The following is an 18,797-nucleotide window of genomic DNA, read 5'->3' on the forward strand; positions in this document are numbered from 1 at the left end:
ATACCAATTCGTCTAGGCAGAAATCTCTTCGTGAAAACGATTTCCTAATACTCCATACTACTAAAAATTATTCCTCATCCCCATTTGACTTAAGATGAACGTCTTAACTAATATAGCATACGAGGTATGGCTAAAATTAAAAACAATACCACACTATTTTAGATCTCTTATGTACATGAAGGAATAAAAGGAAAAACAAGGTTTTTTAACCTTAATAGAAACAAAAAATGGACTTACGGTAGAAAAAAAAACGAATCAGCTTAATGACTTTGTCAAAATTATTGTGATCTTGGATAACTTAGAACAATTTTATGGTTTTCGGATTTTATTATCTGAATAAAAATGTATATGGAGAAAATTATATTCTCAATAAAAGATATAAAATATATTAGCGATGAAACGAGAGAGATTATGACTTGATTGAAATCGTTTCTGGCAGGTGTATAAGGCTTACGAAACTTACGAACTGGATACTCACCGGATACTAATTACTGAACAAACTAGTACTTCTAAATAACTAAATAAACCTTTGTTCTGCAACTGAAACCATTTCTCTAAAAAAAAAAACACAAAACGGATTCTTAAAAATTTTTTGTCCAGTGAGTTGGACACCGCCACTATGCTACAGTTGTTGTTAGTTTTAAGCCTTGATCGGAAGTGACTATATCGTTGAAGAGCGTATCAGACCTCAAGTCCATTTGCGCATGCCAAATTCTATGATAGTTATCAACTCAACATTTCTATATGGTAATATGGTTTGTCTAACTATAACGGCCGGTTTCACAAAGTAAAGTTACCTTGCGGTTAAGAGATAACCAGCGGTTACCCTGAAATATAGGTTTCACAATATAAGGTCAACAGCTCGAGACTACCGAAAGGAGGTCGCAAAGATCTGATACTTTTCAATCATTATAAACAAAATTTTAAAATTAGTATACACACTACGTACAAATATAAATACAAATAAAAATCATACAAAACACTATTGCAGTTTTATTATAACTATTTTTTGAAAAAAGTAGTGATTAAAAGTACCCAGACGCCGCGTCGCCTTACAGCTTACACATACAATACGGAAGCATAATCAAGCTAGGCTAGGCGAATCGGCATAGTATTTTTATAAAAGAATAATAAAAAAAATTAAATGAAAGCTTCTTTTTCGGCGTCTTTGTGATACGGTGCCTTTGTGCGCTGCACACTTTGAACACGCCATGCGTCGGGGTTGATCTGATCGTAATTTGTTGTCATTGCACTGGTAAAGATTCGAGTGTAGTTATTTTTCTGTTTGTACTTCAGTTTGGACTCAGCTTTGTCTTCGTAGTGACATGTGTGTATTTACTGTGTAATTTTCAGTTGGTGTTTTTAATTATTACGTTAAAGTTCAACTACATTTTGTTTAATTATTTATTATTATTTAACCATCATGAATAAATGGCTAATTAAAATTCCAACTACTAAGTCTGCCACGCCGTCACAACCAAGTTGAAGTGCTTCAAATCCGACTTATAGCAAAACAAAAAAAAGAAAATATAACGAATCATATTTGCAGTATGGCTTAACACGCTCTTCTCACAACAATGAAGAACAACCAGTGTGCTTAATTTGCAAAGAAGGTTTGGCTGCAGAAAGCATGAAACTGTCAAAACTGCAACGACATTTGAATACTAAACATGCAACGTTATCAAAAAAGCCAATAGAATATTTTGAGCGTCTTTTGCAAACATCAAATAAAGAAAAGAACACTTTGGAGAAGTATGTTACTTTGAATGATAGATATCTATTGGCATCGTATGAAGTTTCGTATTTGATAGCAAAAACGAAAAAGCCTTTTACTATTGGAGAGCAACTTTTACTACCTGCAGCTATAAGAATGTCTGAAATTGTTCATGGAAAACAGTATGCTGCTGAAATTAGTAAATTCCATTATCAAATGACACTGTGTCCAAAAGAATTTCAGACATTAGCAATGATCAATTTCAACAGCTTCTTATGAGGCTTAAAGACAGCTCAAAGTTTGCAATACAACTAGACGAGTGTACAGACATTTCAAAAATGGCACATTTGTTACTTTTTGTAAGATATATTTATGAGGGAAGCATCCATGAAGATATACTGTTTTGTCGTCCTCTGGAAGGTCATACTCGTGGAAAAGATATATATACAAATGTAAATGAGTTTTTTGAAAAAGAAGGATTAAATTGGAAAAATTATGTTGGTGTGTGCACGGACGGTGCTGCAGCAATGACCGGACAAGATCTTGGTTTTACAGCATTTGTTAAAGCTGGAAATGATCATATATCATTTACACATTGTATGATTCACCTAGAGGCACTTGTTAAAAAAATTGCACCAGAATTAAACACTGTGTTTTTTGATGCAGTCAAAATCATTAACTTTATTAAAAGTCGAGCACTTTAGTCGATTGTTTAAAAATTTGTGCATTGATATGGATTCGGATTATACAAGTTTATTGCTACATGCTGAATTTAGGTGGCTATCAAGAGGTCGAAGTATTATTATTAGTACGATTATTAACTTTATGATGAAGTTCTTATATTTCTAACAGAGAAAAATTCTAATTTGGCCGATTATTTTCACGATAATTTATGACTTCTCAAGCTATGCTATTTGGCAGATATTTTTGATAAAATCAATGATATGAATTTATCAATGCAGGGAGTCTGCGTTAATATGTTTATGTTAAAAAATAAACTTGAGGCCTTTGTTAAAAAAATTCTTATATGGAAGAACAGAGTGGAAAGTGGATCGGTCGAAATGTTTCCATTTACTGACGAGTATATAATTAGTAACAATATTTCAAACAAAGATACTCCTATAACAAAAATTATAGTTAATCATTTGAAGGATATGGAAGTTTACATGCATAGGTATTTTTCCAATGATATCGATACACAACAATGGATTTGCAATCCATTTTCTATTGAAATGGAAGAAATTAATTTTTTAAACTTAAAAGCACAAGAAGAATTTGCCGAATTAACAAGTGATACTACCTTGCGACTCAGATTTTCTCAAGTGTCTGTGCATGAATTTTGGATAGAAATCAAATCAGAATATCCCCTACTATTGGAAATGGCAATGAACAAATTACTGCCATTTTGTACAACATATTTATGTGAATCAGCCTTTTCCACATTAACTTACATAAAATCAAAATACCGTTCAACTTTAATAAACGTTGAAAATTTATTATGATCTGCACTAACTCAAATTTAGCCTAGATTTAATTATTTGTGTAAAAATAAACAATCACATCCGTCACATTAATATTGTTTGATGTTAATAATATGTTTTTATTAAAAAAATTGTTACAAAAATTTTATTTTTTCTATTGAATATATAGATATAGTTTTATGTCATTCTATTTATTGTGTTTTATTACGACCGATATCCCGTCAACGTTTCCAATTATATATATGTGAAATGAATGGGTACGTATTCTTTAATCCTTATTTTATTTACATTGTAAAATAGTGCGATATTAAATCTACGGTTAATATATATTTCATTATATGGAGGAGGGGGTCGTTTAAAATTTCCTAAGCTTGAAGGGGGTCGCTCTATAAAAAAGTTTAAGAAGCCCTGGGTTAGAGCTTGACCAGGATATCCTAACCTACTTTCGAATTTCGTTTTGTTGACATTGACAGAGTGTAGATAGACATGTAAATTATTAATTAATCAGATATGGATTTATATGATGTAAATGCTTTTAGCAGTGACGAGGAAGCTGGCAGACCTAGAATCATTAGGCACAGAACAAATAATTTTGAAGAACTAGACCATAAAGATTTTTTCTGTCGGTTTAGATTCTCAAAGAACACAGTTGAAAATATTTTGGAGCAAATTGAACATTTTTGTTGATTCCATTTTATAATTTTAATTTTAACTTGGAAGAACAAACAACCACACTAGAACAGAACTTGAAAATGAGAATAATATTTGTATATTTTGTTTTCGATGTAACGTGACAAATGTGTCATAACTCTTCCATACGGGTCAATGTCCATAATATTTACTGACAATATTCCATAAAAATCTGATTATTGCCCATAATTTCCTACCAACATAAGAAAAATAAAATGAAACCTAAGGTTAAGTGACCATAACCGATTCTGTGAATGTGAAACGGCATCTGTCAGTTAAACTAGGGGTAAAGGTTACTTAACTCCTAGGGTTAACCACTGATTGTGAAACTGGCCGTTAGTGGTTATAAAAGACTATTGATGTTTAAATTATAATTAGACAGTGACGAACGTTACATCCCTTCCTTTTGTGTCTAATGATATTGTTAATTTTCTTGTATTTGTACATCGTTCTTGTGTTTATGTTTCCTATTCCTCAATCAGTATCAGAATCTTCTGAGTCACCTCGCCAATTAATTAAAAAATAAAAAATACTGTCAAGAAAATATCAAAACTATTTTAAATTAAAATTATTACTTGTATTTCCTAGTGGTTATTGAAATTGTTATATTGTCATATTTATTTTCAGATATGGGTAGCAATCGATCTCATGAGATACTGCGCACAAATCTGCCACGAAATTTGCGACTCTCTTCATCTAGAACTGTTCAAGATACCATACCCTGGAGGTCCTGTGAGGTCATATGTTTCTAGTAGCGCATCAGTAGAAAAAAATGGTACGAATAACAAAGTAACTAATAGATTACAAAAATCACGCGCTAAAAGTAAACATTGATTAGTAGAAACACTTATTTAGTTTGAGCACTTTTTTGTGATTATCGTTTGTTAAGTGTTTCAGTTCTTTCAGATACGGACCAGAGACAAATATATAGTGGTCAATTTCTTGAATTTATTGAATATATTTCGGAATGAGCTTAATTATTTCAATGACTGAAATGAGTCTATATTTTTGGGGTTGATACGTTTTATGTATATAATATACGGCTGGTAATTTTACTTAAAAAAATTCTTACTTTCGGATATTTGTTATAAAATGTGATAATTTGAGAAATATTGGAATACTTCGAACATATACTGGTTTATTTTTTTGTTTTTATGCTATATAATCTAGTTTAACATTGCTTTAATGGTAGTTTTGTGACGTGCTTATTCTCTAATTTGCTTTTAACCAAAATGTCTTACAACATATTTATGGTAATCTCAACCAGGTCTGTCCCAACAGTATTCGACCTTCATTTATAACTTCGCAACGGTAAATTCTTCGTCATTCAGCTCGTGGCATCCATTGAAGCAATCCCTGTACGATCCAACTACAAGATCTCCTCAGTGCTTTAAATCACTGAAGCAGTTCTGAAATTGTTGTAATGGGTTCCAGTGCCACCTTCGCATTCGTTTGAATCGTCTATATGATGGCGACTGTACGGAGACTTGCCACAAACGATGGTTTACCTTGTGTGACAATGTTCGTTCAATGTGCTGGTCCATTATAACGATGAAGAAACCAGCCAAAGATCGCCTAAACATGTAGCCGTTATATTTTCACTGTGTCCCCCACTATTTTTAAAACGTGAACGTCCGAACGGATGTAGTAGATTTAATGTGCAAGAAACAATCAATATGGAAATTTCCATTGTGAAGACTGTTGGTTTGTTTTGGGATCATAACAGTAAACCTACAACTCCTTACCGATAACAATCTTGTTAAGGATATTTTCATCATTAGCGACCATTTCCAAGTTGTTCAGAGAGACCTCTAAGCGAATATTTTCTTCCCTGCCCTAATTAACTTTGGAATTAATTTAGTACACGCTCGAGTCAGTTCTATTTAGAAAAGAATTCTTGATATATACGTTTTCGACATAGAAAACTTTTTTTGGACTATTTGGACCAACATGGATCATTTTTAAATCAATTCAACCATTCTTTTACGCATTTTTGGCTGACGAATATAACCCCAAAGGACTTGTGCATAGTTAGTGCAGAACGATTTTCATGTTTCAAGCAAAACTTAATGTAAATTTATTACTCGCATCTCTCCATCATTTTTAGCGACTACAAAATGCGACGAATGCAAAAAAGAGAATGCATGACAACAGCAAGGTACTCCGAACTAGACGCTTCCCCTTTGTATGTGCAGTATACGATAAATTCGTGGAGAGTTAATGATTAGACTAGTACCCCAGAGAGGGTACTAGTCTAATCATCGTATCCAGCTGAATCATTTTGTCGCGTATATAATACTAATACTTGTGGGACACAACTCGTACTTTGTCGTCTTGTATTTCTCTTTTATCTGTATACTTAGCAAAATATGCTTTTGTTATGATTTCTGTTAATGATTATTAATCCTCCTCGTTGCTAGTCTGCTTCTATTTAAGGTTATTACGTATTTTTTAATTACATATTGAAATAAAATCTTTTTCGACTGCCTTCAACTTAACTCGTTTTAGTATTGAAATTATGCCTTTACTAATGATTAACTTAACTCTTATTTATATTTAACTTGTACTAATCTTAACTTCTTAATTTTTAATTGAATTAATGACATCATCAAACTTGGTCATTTCATAGTAATTGTTCGCACAGCTTATTATGTATATGGTTTAGTGATGTAACGAATATTCGCATTCGCGAATATTCGCATATTTTTTTATATTCGCATTCGCGAAATTTGTGCGAATGTTTTGCGAATATAAATATGTATATGAAAAAAAAAACTAATTTGAAGATTAGGTTAATAAAATAAAAATCCATTCACTTCTCAGTTTTTTTATTAAAACTCACTTTGTTTTGCTATCTTAGAAAACTATAAAATTAAAAAACAAAAAATAAATGATGCAGTGTAAACAAACAAAAACAAATTATTCTCCGAAACTTTTATTATCCAAAAGTTTTTAATTTTAGACAATCATCTTGAAAAAGTCTAAGAATTATTAAACTACCAATTAAAAATAGTCTATGCGTTTGTATGTAAAGAGTTTAAACAAACAAACATAAACAGTTCGACTTCAGTTAGATAAGTTCAGATAAATTTATTAATTCAGCAATTTTCGGAACAAGATACATATTATAATGTACACTACACTGTAATGTAATACAGTACATGATTTGTGCCGGAGAAAATAAAAAAAAAACTGAATATTCGCATTCGTATTCGCGAATGTCGGTGGCATATATTCTCATTCGCGAATGTTCAAAAACTGACATTCGTTACATCACTAATATGGTTTGATGGGTTCATGTAATAAGTGGATACCTTCATAGCAAACAACGCAAAAAAAGTAAATTGTTGTATAAGTTTATATAAAATACTACTTACTTGTGCTCTCTTGAACTGCACAATAATAGTATTGCGAACCAGTTGACCATATGTAGGTGGGTTCTCTCTTTTTAGTCAGTTGTAGGTAGCCATTTCAGTGTATTTTTCATCCACCTGCCATTACTCATCTTTGCCTCATGATCAGTCAAGTTCCTCTGTAGCATGGCGATTCGTTTGATGATGTTTCATATTTGGGTTTCTGTTATTTAAATCATTAATGTTTCAATTTTCTAGTACAATTTTCTAGTACTTGGTAATATGGTGCCGCCTTTACTGACACTTTCAATATTTAATTTAGTGTTGTGGTTGATGTCGGTGCACATGTCTTATAATTATTTTAACAGTTTAAACAGCTCCACTTTGAGCCTGCTTTCACCTTTTTATGAGTGGTAAATGGCAGTTACGGCCACGTTTGTCAAGCGGGTTGTTCATTCTGATGAAGAAACGGAATTACTGTTCGGACAGCATAATATTGGAGTTGAAGCTGATTTCCTTGGGATACGGATTAGAGGAAAATCAGGAGCTCGCGTGGCAGGGGCGCTTAATAAAAAATCTAGGGGTCTGTAGGTCTATCCTATATTGGAATAATAGAGGATTATTTACCCGCTACCAAAAATATACCATATTAAAAGATTAAAATTTGTAAAAAAAGGGTTGTTCACCCTTGTAAGAATTCGGAAGGTCTGCAAAATAAGAATCGTTATCGGCGAGCTATTTTTTAATACTTTATTTAAGTACTTTTATTAAATAGGGCCGTTTTTCTCAAGTTGTTCTCAACCAAGTTATTGTTAACCGTTTTCCAAGTAATCAATATAAGTGATTTCGCGTGCATCGTAAAATATCGTAGCCCATCACTATGCCGGGAGATTTCACTCTAATCGCCTGCAAAAACCCACTGTATTGATTGTCACAGGAGTGTAGTATTGTATCTGTGTTTCGTCCACAGGCATAAACTTATCAGCATTCCAATGGCATAACGCCAAAACAGCCTCAGGGTCGACCATACGACTGCGCTTATTATTTACTGAGAGCAGAAGCATCCATCTTGTAGATAGATCTTGGTTTTTTTTACACCCAATTTTTCGTGCAAAATTAAAATGACTATACTTTGCACTCACAAGGCACATTTTATAAATCAATTCGGGGGTGGTCCCCGATTAAGAACTTTATCCAATCCAACTTTGATTTCTATTGGCGTTGAACGAAAAGTAAATCATTTTCTATACTACGAGCGCCATCTGTGTTATTTTATAAGGATTTACTGAACGACCATAGTACATTTTATTTTAATTTAAAAATTATTTTCTTCATTATCTATATGATTACAATACTTATTAATAATTACTATAATTATTAGAAGTGAAGACATATATAATGGAAAATGTACATAGAAAAAATATAGTTAATCCTTTCTCTTGTATCTTTCTCCTCTTGTATCTCTCTCCTCTTGTGAAATTGACCAAGTATAATAAGTGTTCTTTAAACCCACTATATCTCATCACCACAATTCTCAGTATTCCTTTTTTTATTCTACCAATTATATTTTATCACATTTTTTCAAAGTTTGCATATCGCAAATTATTGATGACTTCACTGTTCACAAGTATTCCTTCTTGTTTTTCAGAAAGTGCTTTTCTGAAAATTCTTTCGGAGTATACGTTGAAAAGCAGGGATGACAAGAGACATCCCTGCCGTACTCCTCTTTTAATATTAAGAGCCTGTGATTCCACACCATCTACTAAAACTGATGTTGTTTGATTCCAATATAAATTTGCAATTATTCAAACATCTCTGCCATCCAAGCCAATGTCTTTTAGAGCTTCGATCAATATAGAGTGCTTAACACGATCAAATGCCTTTTGGAAGTCAATAAAACAACAGTATATGTCTACACTGGCTCTCTAGTTCCAAACCCGTTACGGAAACCAAACTGTGTGTCATCCAGGTATTCCTCGCATTTATTTTAGATACGACCATGTATTACCTTCAGAAAAAATTTTAATAAGTGGTTTAACAAACTGATGGTTCTATAATCAGCACAGGTTTTTGCTGTTGTCTTCTTAGGTAGAGCTATAAACAGTGAATTAGACCAACCATTAGGTAGTTGTCCGCTGGTATAAATGGTATTGAAAAACGAAGTTATAACCTCTAAAACATTGTTATCATTTATAAGCTTGTATATTTCAGTTGGAGGGGCCTGCGTAGCGCAAGCGGTAGGATGCTTGACTCGCAAGCCGGTGGTCCGGGGTTCGAATCCCACCGCCGGCAAGAACATCTAGACATTTTAAAAATGTCTATAGGCCCCAGGTCGACTCAGCCTGTATAAAAATGAGTACCTTGGGTAAAACCAGGGGTAATAATAGACGGTTGAAGCGTAGCACTGGCCATGTTACCTTCCTTGTATACCGTAGGCCCTAGATATAGCAGACTACCCTGCTATACTCCCAAAGCCGCGACAGCGGTATAAAACGGGAGACTATTATATATATATTTCAGTTGGAATTTTATCAGGACCAGTCGCTCTGCCATCTTTTGATGATTTTATGGCTTTTATAACTTCAGAGCGTGTTATTAGGGGTCCGTCGCAGTTAGTAATAAACTGTATCGTTAATAATATATTTTATTTATTTAATTGCTCCAAAACGTGGTGAGTTACTGTTGGACCTACTTAGTAGCATCGCCAGTGGCCTTGCCTAATAAAAGTCCAACGCCTCATGCAGTCTTTCACTTAAAATATGTCAACTCCTTTAACTGTCCTAATATTAAGTTTCACACTTTGAATTATTAACATTAACTTGTTTCCGTACAACAAAAGTTCCACCTCAAATAAAATTTTCCTTTTAACGGGCATTTAGCTTGAGCAAAAATCATTTATCTTGTTTTTATTTAAAAAGTATTTTTTGTTGTTCAACAGCGTAACCAACAACTTTACAAAGGGCATTGTTTTTATCGCATTCATTCTCAAGTGGTCGTAGCTATTGGGCACTCATAGTTCTGATAAGAGGATGTACTTGCCATACCCAGATGTATGGAGTGTTTCAGTTCCCTACATGCGACGCACTGGTACCAGCCTTATATCATAGAATTAATTCGTACCACTCCAAAAAATTAAATACGGCTCCTTTTATTTTTTAAAGGTTAGATATTTTGCTTATTTAATGTTTTTGTACATATCAGTTGAAATATGATTTAAATTTAATTATTTTTTGTTAATTGACGAGCCGTTAAAATTGTAGCGAGGCAAAAAAAATAATGGAATGTATGACTGTGAACCTATTTATTTAATAAATTTGTTACTCTAACCGAACTCAGTGTTTAATTTAAAACTCTCATTATTTAAAATAATTCAATGAGAAAACGAATATGGACTGAATTGTAATCTCTTCTTATTACCTTTACTTGGCGCTTTCTTCATTTTTTAATTGAAAATTTTTGTTAAAATGCTAATATGACTCAGTTCATACGGAGACCTACCTTCATTTGAGTTTTTTTTTATATAATTTTCTGACATTTGTTGTCGAAACCAGCCTCAGATCAGTTTTGTTTTATATCTTTTATGACGTCTAATATGATTAAGATCCGATCAGTTTCTTAGCAACTCAAGGCTTGAGATGTTTTTCCTTGAAATATTTAATTATGCCTTTTGACACGTGCCATGAAACTAAATCTAGCTGGACTTGCTGGACCTTTTGGATTAACTGCTCTTAGTTCAGTGTGCAATCTGTTTTCGTAATTAAGTCTATTTTTATGAGTTTATGATACCTTTTATCGACATAACTAAACCGGCGGCCTTATATGAAAATTCAGTGGATGTTGTAACTCACTCGTATCAGAACAAAACAAGATAGCGAAACTTGTACAAAAAAAAGAGATCTCATCTGCAAACAACGCTTTTCTCCAATCTCCAATAGTCCAGTTCATACATTTTTTCCCAATTGCTTCGTTTCTTTATGATGGAAGCAGTAAATGCTGTTTTTTTTTGCGGTCTTATTTGTTTTTTTTCCACCTTCTATAAGTCGTTTTCATACAACGGAATCAGAGTCTATTTTCTTATGGTTTAATTTACTTTCCGTTATTAAAAAATGCCATCCACTACTGTTGCCTTTCTTTTCCTTTCACGTTTCATTTTTTGTTCACCTCGATCGTCCCAGTGTCTTTTTTGCTTCAAAATATTATTTAAATCTCCTTAACTTATACCACACACCTTGGCAATATCTCTGAATTATTTTTTTTTCTCTGAAAACATTCAGTTCTACCCTGGTTGTACTGCAGCCAATTAGCTTGTTGTTCATCTTTTCCTAACTATTGTACAAGCCCTCGGGACATATACATAAGTTCTTCACCAACCCCTGATGGACCTACTATTTTGATCCTATTATACCCAAGGCTCTTGCTTTACACCTATATTTTAGAGCATAGCAGTCGCAACAGAATTTTCATCACATGATGAATGAACTGTGATGCAGCTGTCTGGTTGTTTAATGACGGCTGTAGCCTCTATGTCGTGCTCTCAGTTGATCTGCCGGTGTTTATTTGGTTATACATTATTCACACCTCTCCTATATACCGATAGGTATATTTATCCACAATTGGGACCCGCCAGACAGTGGGCCACAAACGCCAAAAAGCGCTTAAAAATGTTTTTTTCCTATATTCAATCAATTGATGATTGACACGATAGTGTTATGAAAAACCCTGTACATTTGTTACTAATTTTAAAATGTGAAGCTTAGAGCTACCTCCTATTTTTGCCAATAACTTCTTTTGGTATCTCCTTTAATAGCAGATATAAAGAACTTTGTTACAAAAGTTGATCACCCTATATATAAAATCAAAGGTGATTATCGCGTATACTCTAGTCGCCTTATCTCTATAAGCGATGGTGTAGGGTTCTAAATACATGATTCTCTAATACCCATATTTTTCCCATTGCTACATACGCAGTTGAAACATCAACTTTCAAAAAAATCTGTATGCCTTCGAAATGTTAGTCTACAGAAGAATTCTACGCTATTGACAGAACAGTCTGTAGAGCTAAGTGACGAAACGATTTTTGTTTTCATTATTAGTTGTGTCTCCATCTTATTAGTTGTGTCTAAGAGACGCTGCTATACTTAAGTAAGTATAGCAGCGTCTCTTTTTGGTCGTGAGAGAGCGAGTGGGGAGTGTCAATGCGCTAGAGAGAGACAGATCGAACAACCGCAAAATATGTCGTCACTGCTCGTTGGTGGCATGCTCAGTCTATATTAATATATACACCTACGTTCTACGGGTGTTCTGAACAGAACACAGAACAACCTGTCAATTTTTGAATAGCTTCATATAAAACACAGGTTATTAAAAATTACTTCAGCCACAAAGCCAGAAGAACGGAGATTATAGAACTATAGGAATGAGGAGTAGGGGATGATTCTAAAACTTACGATATTGTTTATTGGACTATTAAATCACGATTTACTTTTGTTAGGTATAGGAATAAATCTATACTTCAAACTGCCTTCACAGTACATGTCGATGACTTTGAATGGTAAATTCATGTTTAGGTTTATTTTATTATTATTAAAATTATTAAATAAACCAGTATATGTTTTATTTTTGTAAAGAAAAACTCAGGTTATCAATTATATGTTGCTACTTTTGCTTGTACATACATTTTGTATTACATTGCTTTCAATTTATTGTTCGTAATCAGTTAATATATTCGGTACTTAGACGCACATACATGTTTTTTGGGATTGTTTAATGATTTGGTGGTTTTATCTGTGATGCCTGCATGCTCTGTGTTACAAAAATAAATTATAATACGAATTTGTGCCAATTACTTAGAACTGTCCAGTCATTTTATATGTACATATTGTGATCCAGTAATTGATCATTAGAATTTAATATAAATATGTAAAAATATTGTATGTAGTACATAGAAATACTATAGAGTTAATGGAAACAAGTAATAAATTGTATGTTGAATTTGTAATCTTTATTTAAACAAATTGAAGAATTTACTTAAGTGAGAAACAAAATATTATTAAACTGCTGATTAAAAAAAATTATAATTTTATCAATCGCATTTAAGATTGTGGGAAAGCAAAGTACTACTCTTGTTCCATTTTTTGACAAAAATAATTCTGTTGGTTAACGTTTTCGATTTAAAAGCAGCTTCATTTCTGTACGTCACTTGAATGCACTTTTATACAGGGTGGTCCTTAAGTAATTGTACAAAAAGAAACAGTAAATTCTACACTTTAAAATATTACCATTTTAGCCAATTTGCTTTAATAAAATGTTGATATTAAGAAAGATACAGGGTGTTAAAGTGCAAAATTAAAATTTTATTTTTTGCTATAACTTTCATGTTTGTAAACATTTATGTATAAAAATTTACAACTGGGTACTTTTAAATATGAGAAATTATAATTTGATGCACACTTTGATGTAACTGATAGAGGGCGCCACTTATGCCCCATATATGGTATAAATTTGCACTTAACTTTTTTGCTCTTTACGTTACCCGTATTTGGGATAAAAAATAATAAACATACATTATTTTAACAACAAAAAGGTATACCAGTTAATAACTTCAAAACTCAACAGTTTTCGAGATAATCTCATTTTAAAAATCAGCTGCATAATTCTGATCTAAGGCAATTACTCCAGGCAACGAAGAAAAAATAGACAAAAACATTAATACTTCTGAATTTTGGTATAAAATACCTTTAACTAAAGTTAACAGTTAACGATATATTAAATAAAATACATATATCAGCAGGATAATTAATAATAGGATTTGACAAAATAACAGAATAATAGGATTTTACATCAAACATTTTACGTTTTATGTTAAATTAAAGTCATAATCAAAACATTTTGTTTGCAAACCAAATTAAGAAATAATTAAACTAAATAACATAACTTTTTGTCAAATTAAGTCCACCACGATATGTCCACCATTTTCTTTAATTCATTTGTCAATATATTCCATAAAAGATCGTCTCATATTAAATAGCATCATTGGTTCTAAAGAAACTGCTGCAGTATTTAGTTCTTCCCATAGTTGGTTGCGAATGTTTATGGGATTCTTATAGACACGTTGTTTTAATGCGCCCCATACACCAAAATCAAGCGGATTAAATTCGGGGTTACGTGGTGGCTATAATGTATAATGGATGAATATATTATTTTGAATATACATATATCCAAATCTTATGGTATATTATGGACCTACATCTTATTTGTCGCAGAAGTTAAATAATGTATTAAACTGTGATGTATCTCGTTCATTGGTTACTTATATACACACGGAATAACCTATCGATGGCATTACTTATTTATATGATTACGTTACAGCTTACGAATAACTATAATTACATCTCGAACAAATGGACTATTATGATTTACTAATGAACTAATATTATGCTGAACTAAATTGCCTGTGTGTTTACTATATCGGTTATTAGGACAACGATGATGTTTTTGTAAAAATGCTGAGTCTTTCAGGTTAGATTTGTAGCAAAAGTATTATGAAACAGGACACATATGTGTTATTCAATACCTGTTCTCTAGTTTATATTTGTCCTAATAAAAATGGGTAAACAATTTACGTAATCAACAATAAGTATTCTTTTCGGATTTTTTATGAATTAAATAATTATATCAATATCTCACCACATTGCCAAGAAATATGACTACCACGACCAACCTAACGTTCAGAAAAGTTCTAACTACCTTCTCTCTAGAATGTGGTGGTGTACCATCTTGCATAAACCACATATTTTGGGTTTTTAGTATTTTACAATAGAGAAAAAGTAATACAACGCCATTATAGAAACTTAAGAAGCGATAGCAAAGGGAAATTGTAAACATGATGACGGCCAACGTCTGAATACGGACACGGTACCTAAAGAAGATGAAATATCTTTTCTCCAATAAGACATTTAGCGCCCATAACAAAGCATTTTGTGATGTTACGTTATCATCTTTAAGTTGTTTTAATAAGAATAAACTATGAATTATGCTTATCTACAGGTATTCAGTGCTTTACCGCACAAATATCAAACTAGGAATTATTGTGCAGCTGACTTATAAAATGCATTTATCTCGAAAACGGTTGAATTTTCAGGTTACTAACAAGTATACCTTTTCTTTGTAGAAATAATGTATCTTTAATATTTTTTAACACAAATAGAGCTAACTTAAAGAGCAAAAAAGTTAAACTCAAATTTATGCCACTCATGTGGCATATGTGGCGCCCTCTATTAGTTACATTAAAATAAGTATAAAATTATAATTTATCCTACTCAAAAGTTATAGCGAAAAATAAAATTTTAAATTTCTAATTTAACACTCTGTATCTTTCTCAATATCAATATTTTATTAAAGCAAGTTGGCTTAAATCGTAATATTTTAAAGTGCAGAATCTACGGTTTCTGTTTGTACAATTACTTAAGGACCACCCTGTATAAAATACATTGACAATAACTTGTTCAATAATACTTTTAATTGCTAAGGCATTGTTTCATAGAATATTAATCCTTTTCACAAATATGACCTGTCGAAACGTCTCACGTGTCATGCATTCGTTATATTTCTATATTTTCAGCTAACCAGCTGAAAAGTTTGATAGAATTTGCTTTTCAATTTTATTTCGATTTTTCTGTTACAAACCACACAGCTGCCTTCTTTAATTTCATATATCCCATTCTAACTCTAAAACATGAAGATATTAAAAACAAAGAATTTCATGGGAACAGTAAGAATAGAAACATTGCGGAATTAAAGTGGAGACATACAACAAGGACATACGCAAATATCTACATTGTTGAAGTCAATACCAAAACCAGATGAAATAAAACTCCGTGAGATGCAAGGCATTCATCCGACGTCATGGAAGTCAGAAGCTACCTAGGTCCAATCATAAATAGTGACCACTTTCAAGTAATGGTAAAAATCAGAGGAAGAAGCGTAAACATATGGATCAAACCTAAAGAAGCATAAACATATGGAACAAGACATAATGTTAATAATCTACGCATTGCGAGAGAGTATAGGAGACAAATATATGAGGAAATGAAGAGTCTGGAGGCGGGGGAAAATGTGAAGGAATTTTGGACAAAACGTATAAACATAGTAACTGAGAAGGCAACGGAAACATTGGGAAAAATCACACCAGTTAAGGGATCATCCATAAACTACGTCGTAGAGAAGTGGCATGGGGGGACTTTGCTTATTTCGATGCTATACTTACGAGTGATACACACATACACCCATATAAGTTATTAACAAAGAACTAGAACAGTAGAACTAAATAAATATTGAAAACACTAAGGTGATGTAACTGAAGAAGTGGATATCACTTTCAATGATAGAAATATTGAAAATGTAGAAGAATGTGGGTTCTTGGGACATAATATAAAGCAAGAGAAATATAATCGAACTGCAAAAATTACAAGAAGAATAAAAATAACCTGGGTAGCCATAGGTAACCTAATCTTTATAATTTTCTTCTTCTTCAAGTGGCATCTCCTCGGCGGAGGTCGGCAATCATCATAGCTATTAGGACTTTTGAGACAGCTGTTCTGAAAAGTTCATTTGATGTACATTTGTACCACTCTCTCAGGTTGCGCAGCCATGACTTTCTACGCCTCCCTATCCTTCTCATTCCTTGGATCTTTCCCTGCATAATCAGTTGGAGCAAGGTGTATTTCTTTCCACGTGTAATATGTCCCAGATATTCCAATTTTCTTGTTTTACTTGTATTTAAAATTTCTATTTCTTTATCCATCCTTCTCAGAACCTCTTTGTTTGTGACGTGTTGTGTCCACGATATTTTCAGAATTCTTTTTTTTTTTTTTTTTTCATTGATGTCGCATTCAAGGTCCAAGATTCCATAAAACAAAGTCGAAAAAACATAGCACCTGGAGAACCTAACTCTTAGTTCCAATTTTAAATCCCTTGTACATAGCACTCTTCCCATTTTGTTGAAATTTGCTCTAGCCTTTTATATTCTGATTTTGATCTCCTGAATGTAATGATTTGTGGAGTTAATCATTGTTTCCAGATATGCATATTTGTCCACTTGTTCGACGTTGGTTCCGTTCATTAGAAGATTCTCGTTATTTCTTTGAGTTTTCGATATTCTCAGAAATGTCGTCTTCTTGACGTTCATTGTTAGACCGTACTCTTTTCCATACTCCGCTATTCTGGTCACCAGTCTCTAAAGATCTTCAATATTTTCGGCTAAGATCACAGTGTCGTCCACATATCTAATGGTGTTAATGGGAACTCCATTTACCTTTATTCCAGCTGTTCCATCCTCAAAAGCTTTTTTCAGGATCTCTTCGGAGTAGCATTAAAAAGAATTGACGGACAATACGAATTCCTGTCTCACTCTACGTCAAATTTCAATACCTTCAACCTTTATAATAACAGATCCAAAAATCCCAATTAATTTAAAATAAAACGTTTTGACACATGTATCCGTCCAGTCATGACTCATGGAATCGAGAACATGACACTTACTAACCAATTTTTCAATAGACTTAGAACAACTCAAAAAATAAGAGAATCATAGTAAGATGTAAGAGGAAAAACCAAAGTAGAAGATGTTGTGGAACTGGGCTGGACGTATATTAAGAGATAGCGAAGAGAAGTGGACAAAAAAGCGACCAAAATACATAAACGAGGCATAGGAAGACCACAAAAAAGATTGATCGATGACATTAAAGATGAGGTAGGGAGAAACTGGCACCAGATAGCTTAAGACAGGCGAACATTTTCAGAAATGAAAATGTCGTTGTCGGTGCCGAATCCATATATTACTAATCGGTTCTAAATAACCTTTTTTCCCTTATTCTAGAAGATTTTTAAAAATTCTACAGTTTTTTTTTAAATAGTCTGTTTTCGGCAATTTTAAAGGTATCTTATCATATTTTGTGCTATTGAATGAAGTTACTTGTAATTTTATAAAAAAATAAAATTTACATCAAGAACTTAATAATTGTACAGGGTAGATTTTGTTACTTAGTAAAAAAGTAGGAAGTATTTTGATTTCACGTTTCTCACAATATTTTTATAGCACTTCTTTGCTCATTAATTTTTACTGTGTCTGTCTGTGTCTGTTAGTGTAACTTATTAACATTGTACAGATATTTATAAAATTGTATAAACTTAACATGCTTATATTCTTTACCCTAACCTAACTCTTAACAATGCACCTTTGGCTTGTTACTCCTATAGTGAACTCACAATACTCATTTTCAGAGAGAATTTAAAATCTGCGCGACCAATGGCAAATATGCTTTCGTTATTTTGAGTCTATAAGTCATATTTGAGTCACACGTGAGTTTATTTCTAAAATTATTAATAGAAAGCAAAAGAAAAACAGTTTTTCCAATAAATACTTTGTACATTTATCAGAGATCGAACGATGAACAAAAAATTGTGTTCGAAACACCGGTCCTTCAAGTTAGTCTTTTGTGGCTCTTACAAGATCTCACAGAAGAAGACTCACAAATATATTGATCGATTTTTATTTTCAAA

General features: G+C 32.6%; 1 protein-coding gene across 6 annotated transcripts in view; it reads left to right on the forward strand.

Annotated features, from left to right (window-relative positions):
• The window catches only part of bbc (choline/ethanolaminephosphotransferase 1 bbc), a 100,944-nt gene that overhangs the window by 71,990 nt on the left and 10,157 nt on the right, over nucleotides 1-18,797 (forward strand). For 5 of the 6 annotated variants that reach the window (XM_072532837.1, XM_072532841.1, XM_072532840.1 and 2 more), the window contains one exon: nucleotides 4,513-4,660. In XM_072532837.1, coding sequence (XP_072388938.1) covers nucleotides 4,513-4,660 — 148 coding nt within the window. Of the gene's footprint in view, nucleotides 1-4,512; nucleotides 4,661-10,176; nucleotides 18,430-18,797 lie in introns of those variants that run through there. The other variant, XM_072532842.1, reaches the window with a different exon arrangement.

This window comes from Diabrotica undecimpunctata, chromosome 5, assembly GCF_040954645.1.
Source record: "Diabrotica undecimpunctata isolate CICGRU chromosome 5, icDiaUnde3, whole genome shotgun sequence".
Taxonomy (NCBI): Eukaryota; Metazoa; Arthropoda; class Insecta; order Coleoptera; family Chrysomelidae; genus Diabrotica; species Diabrotica undecimpunctata.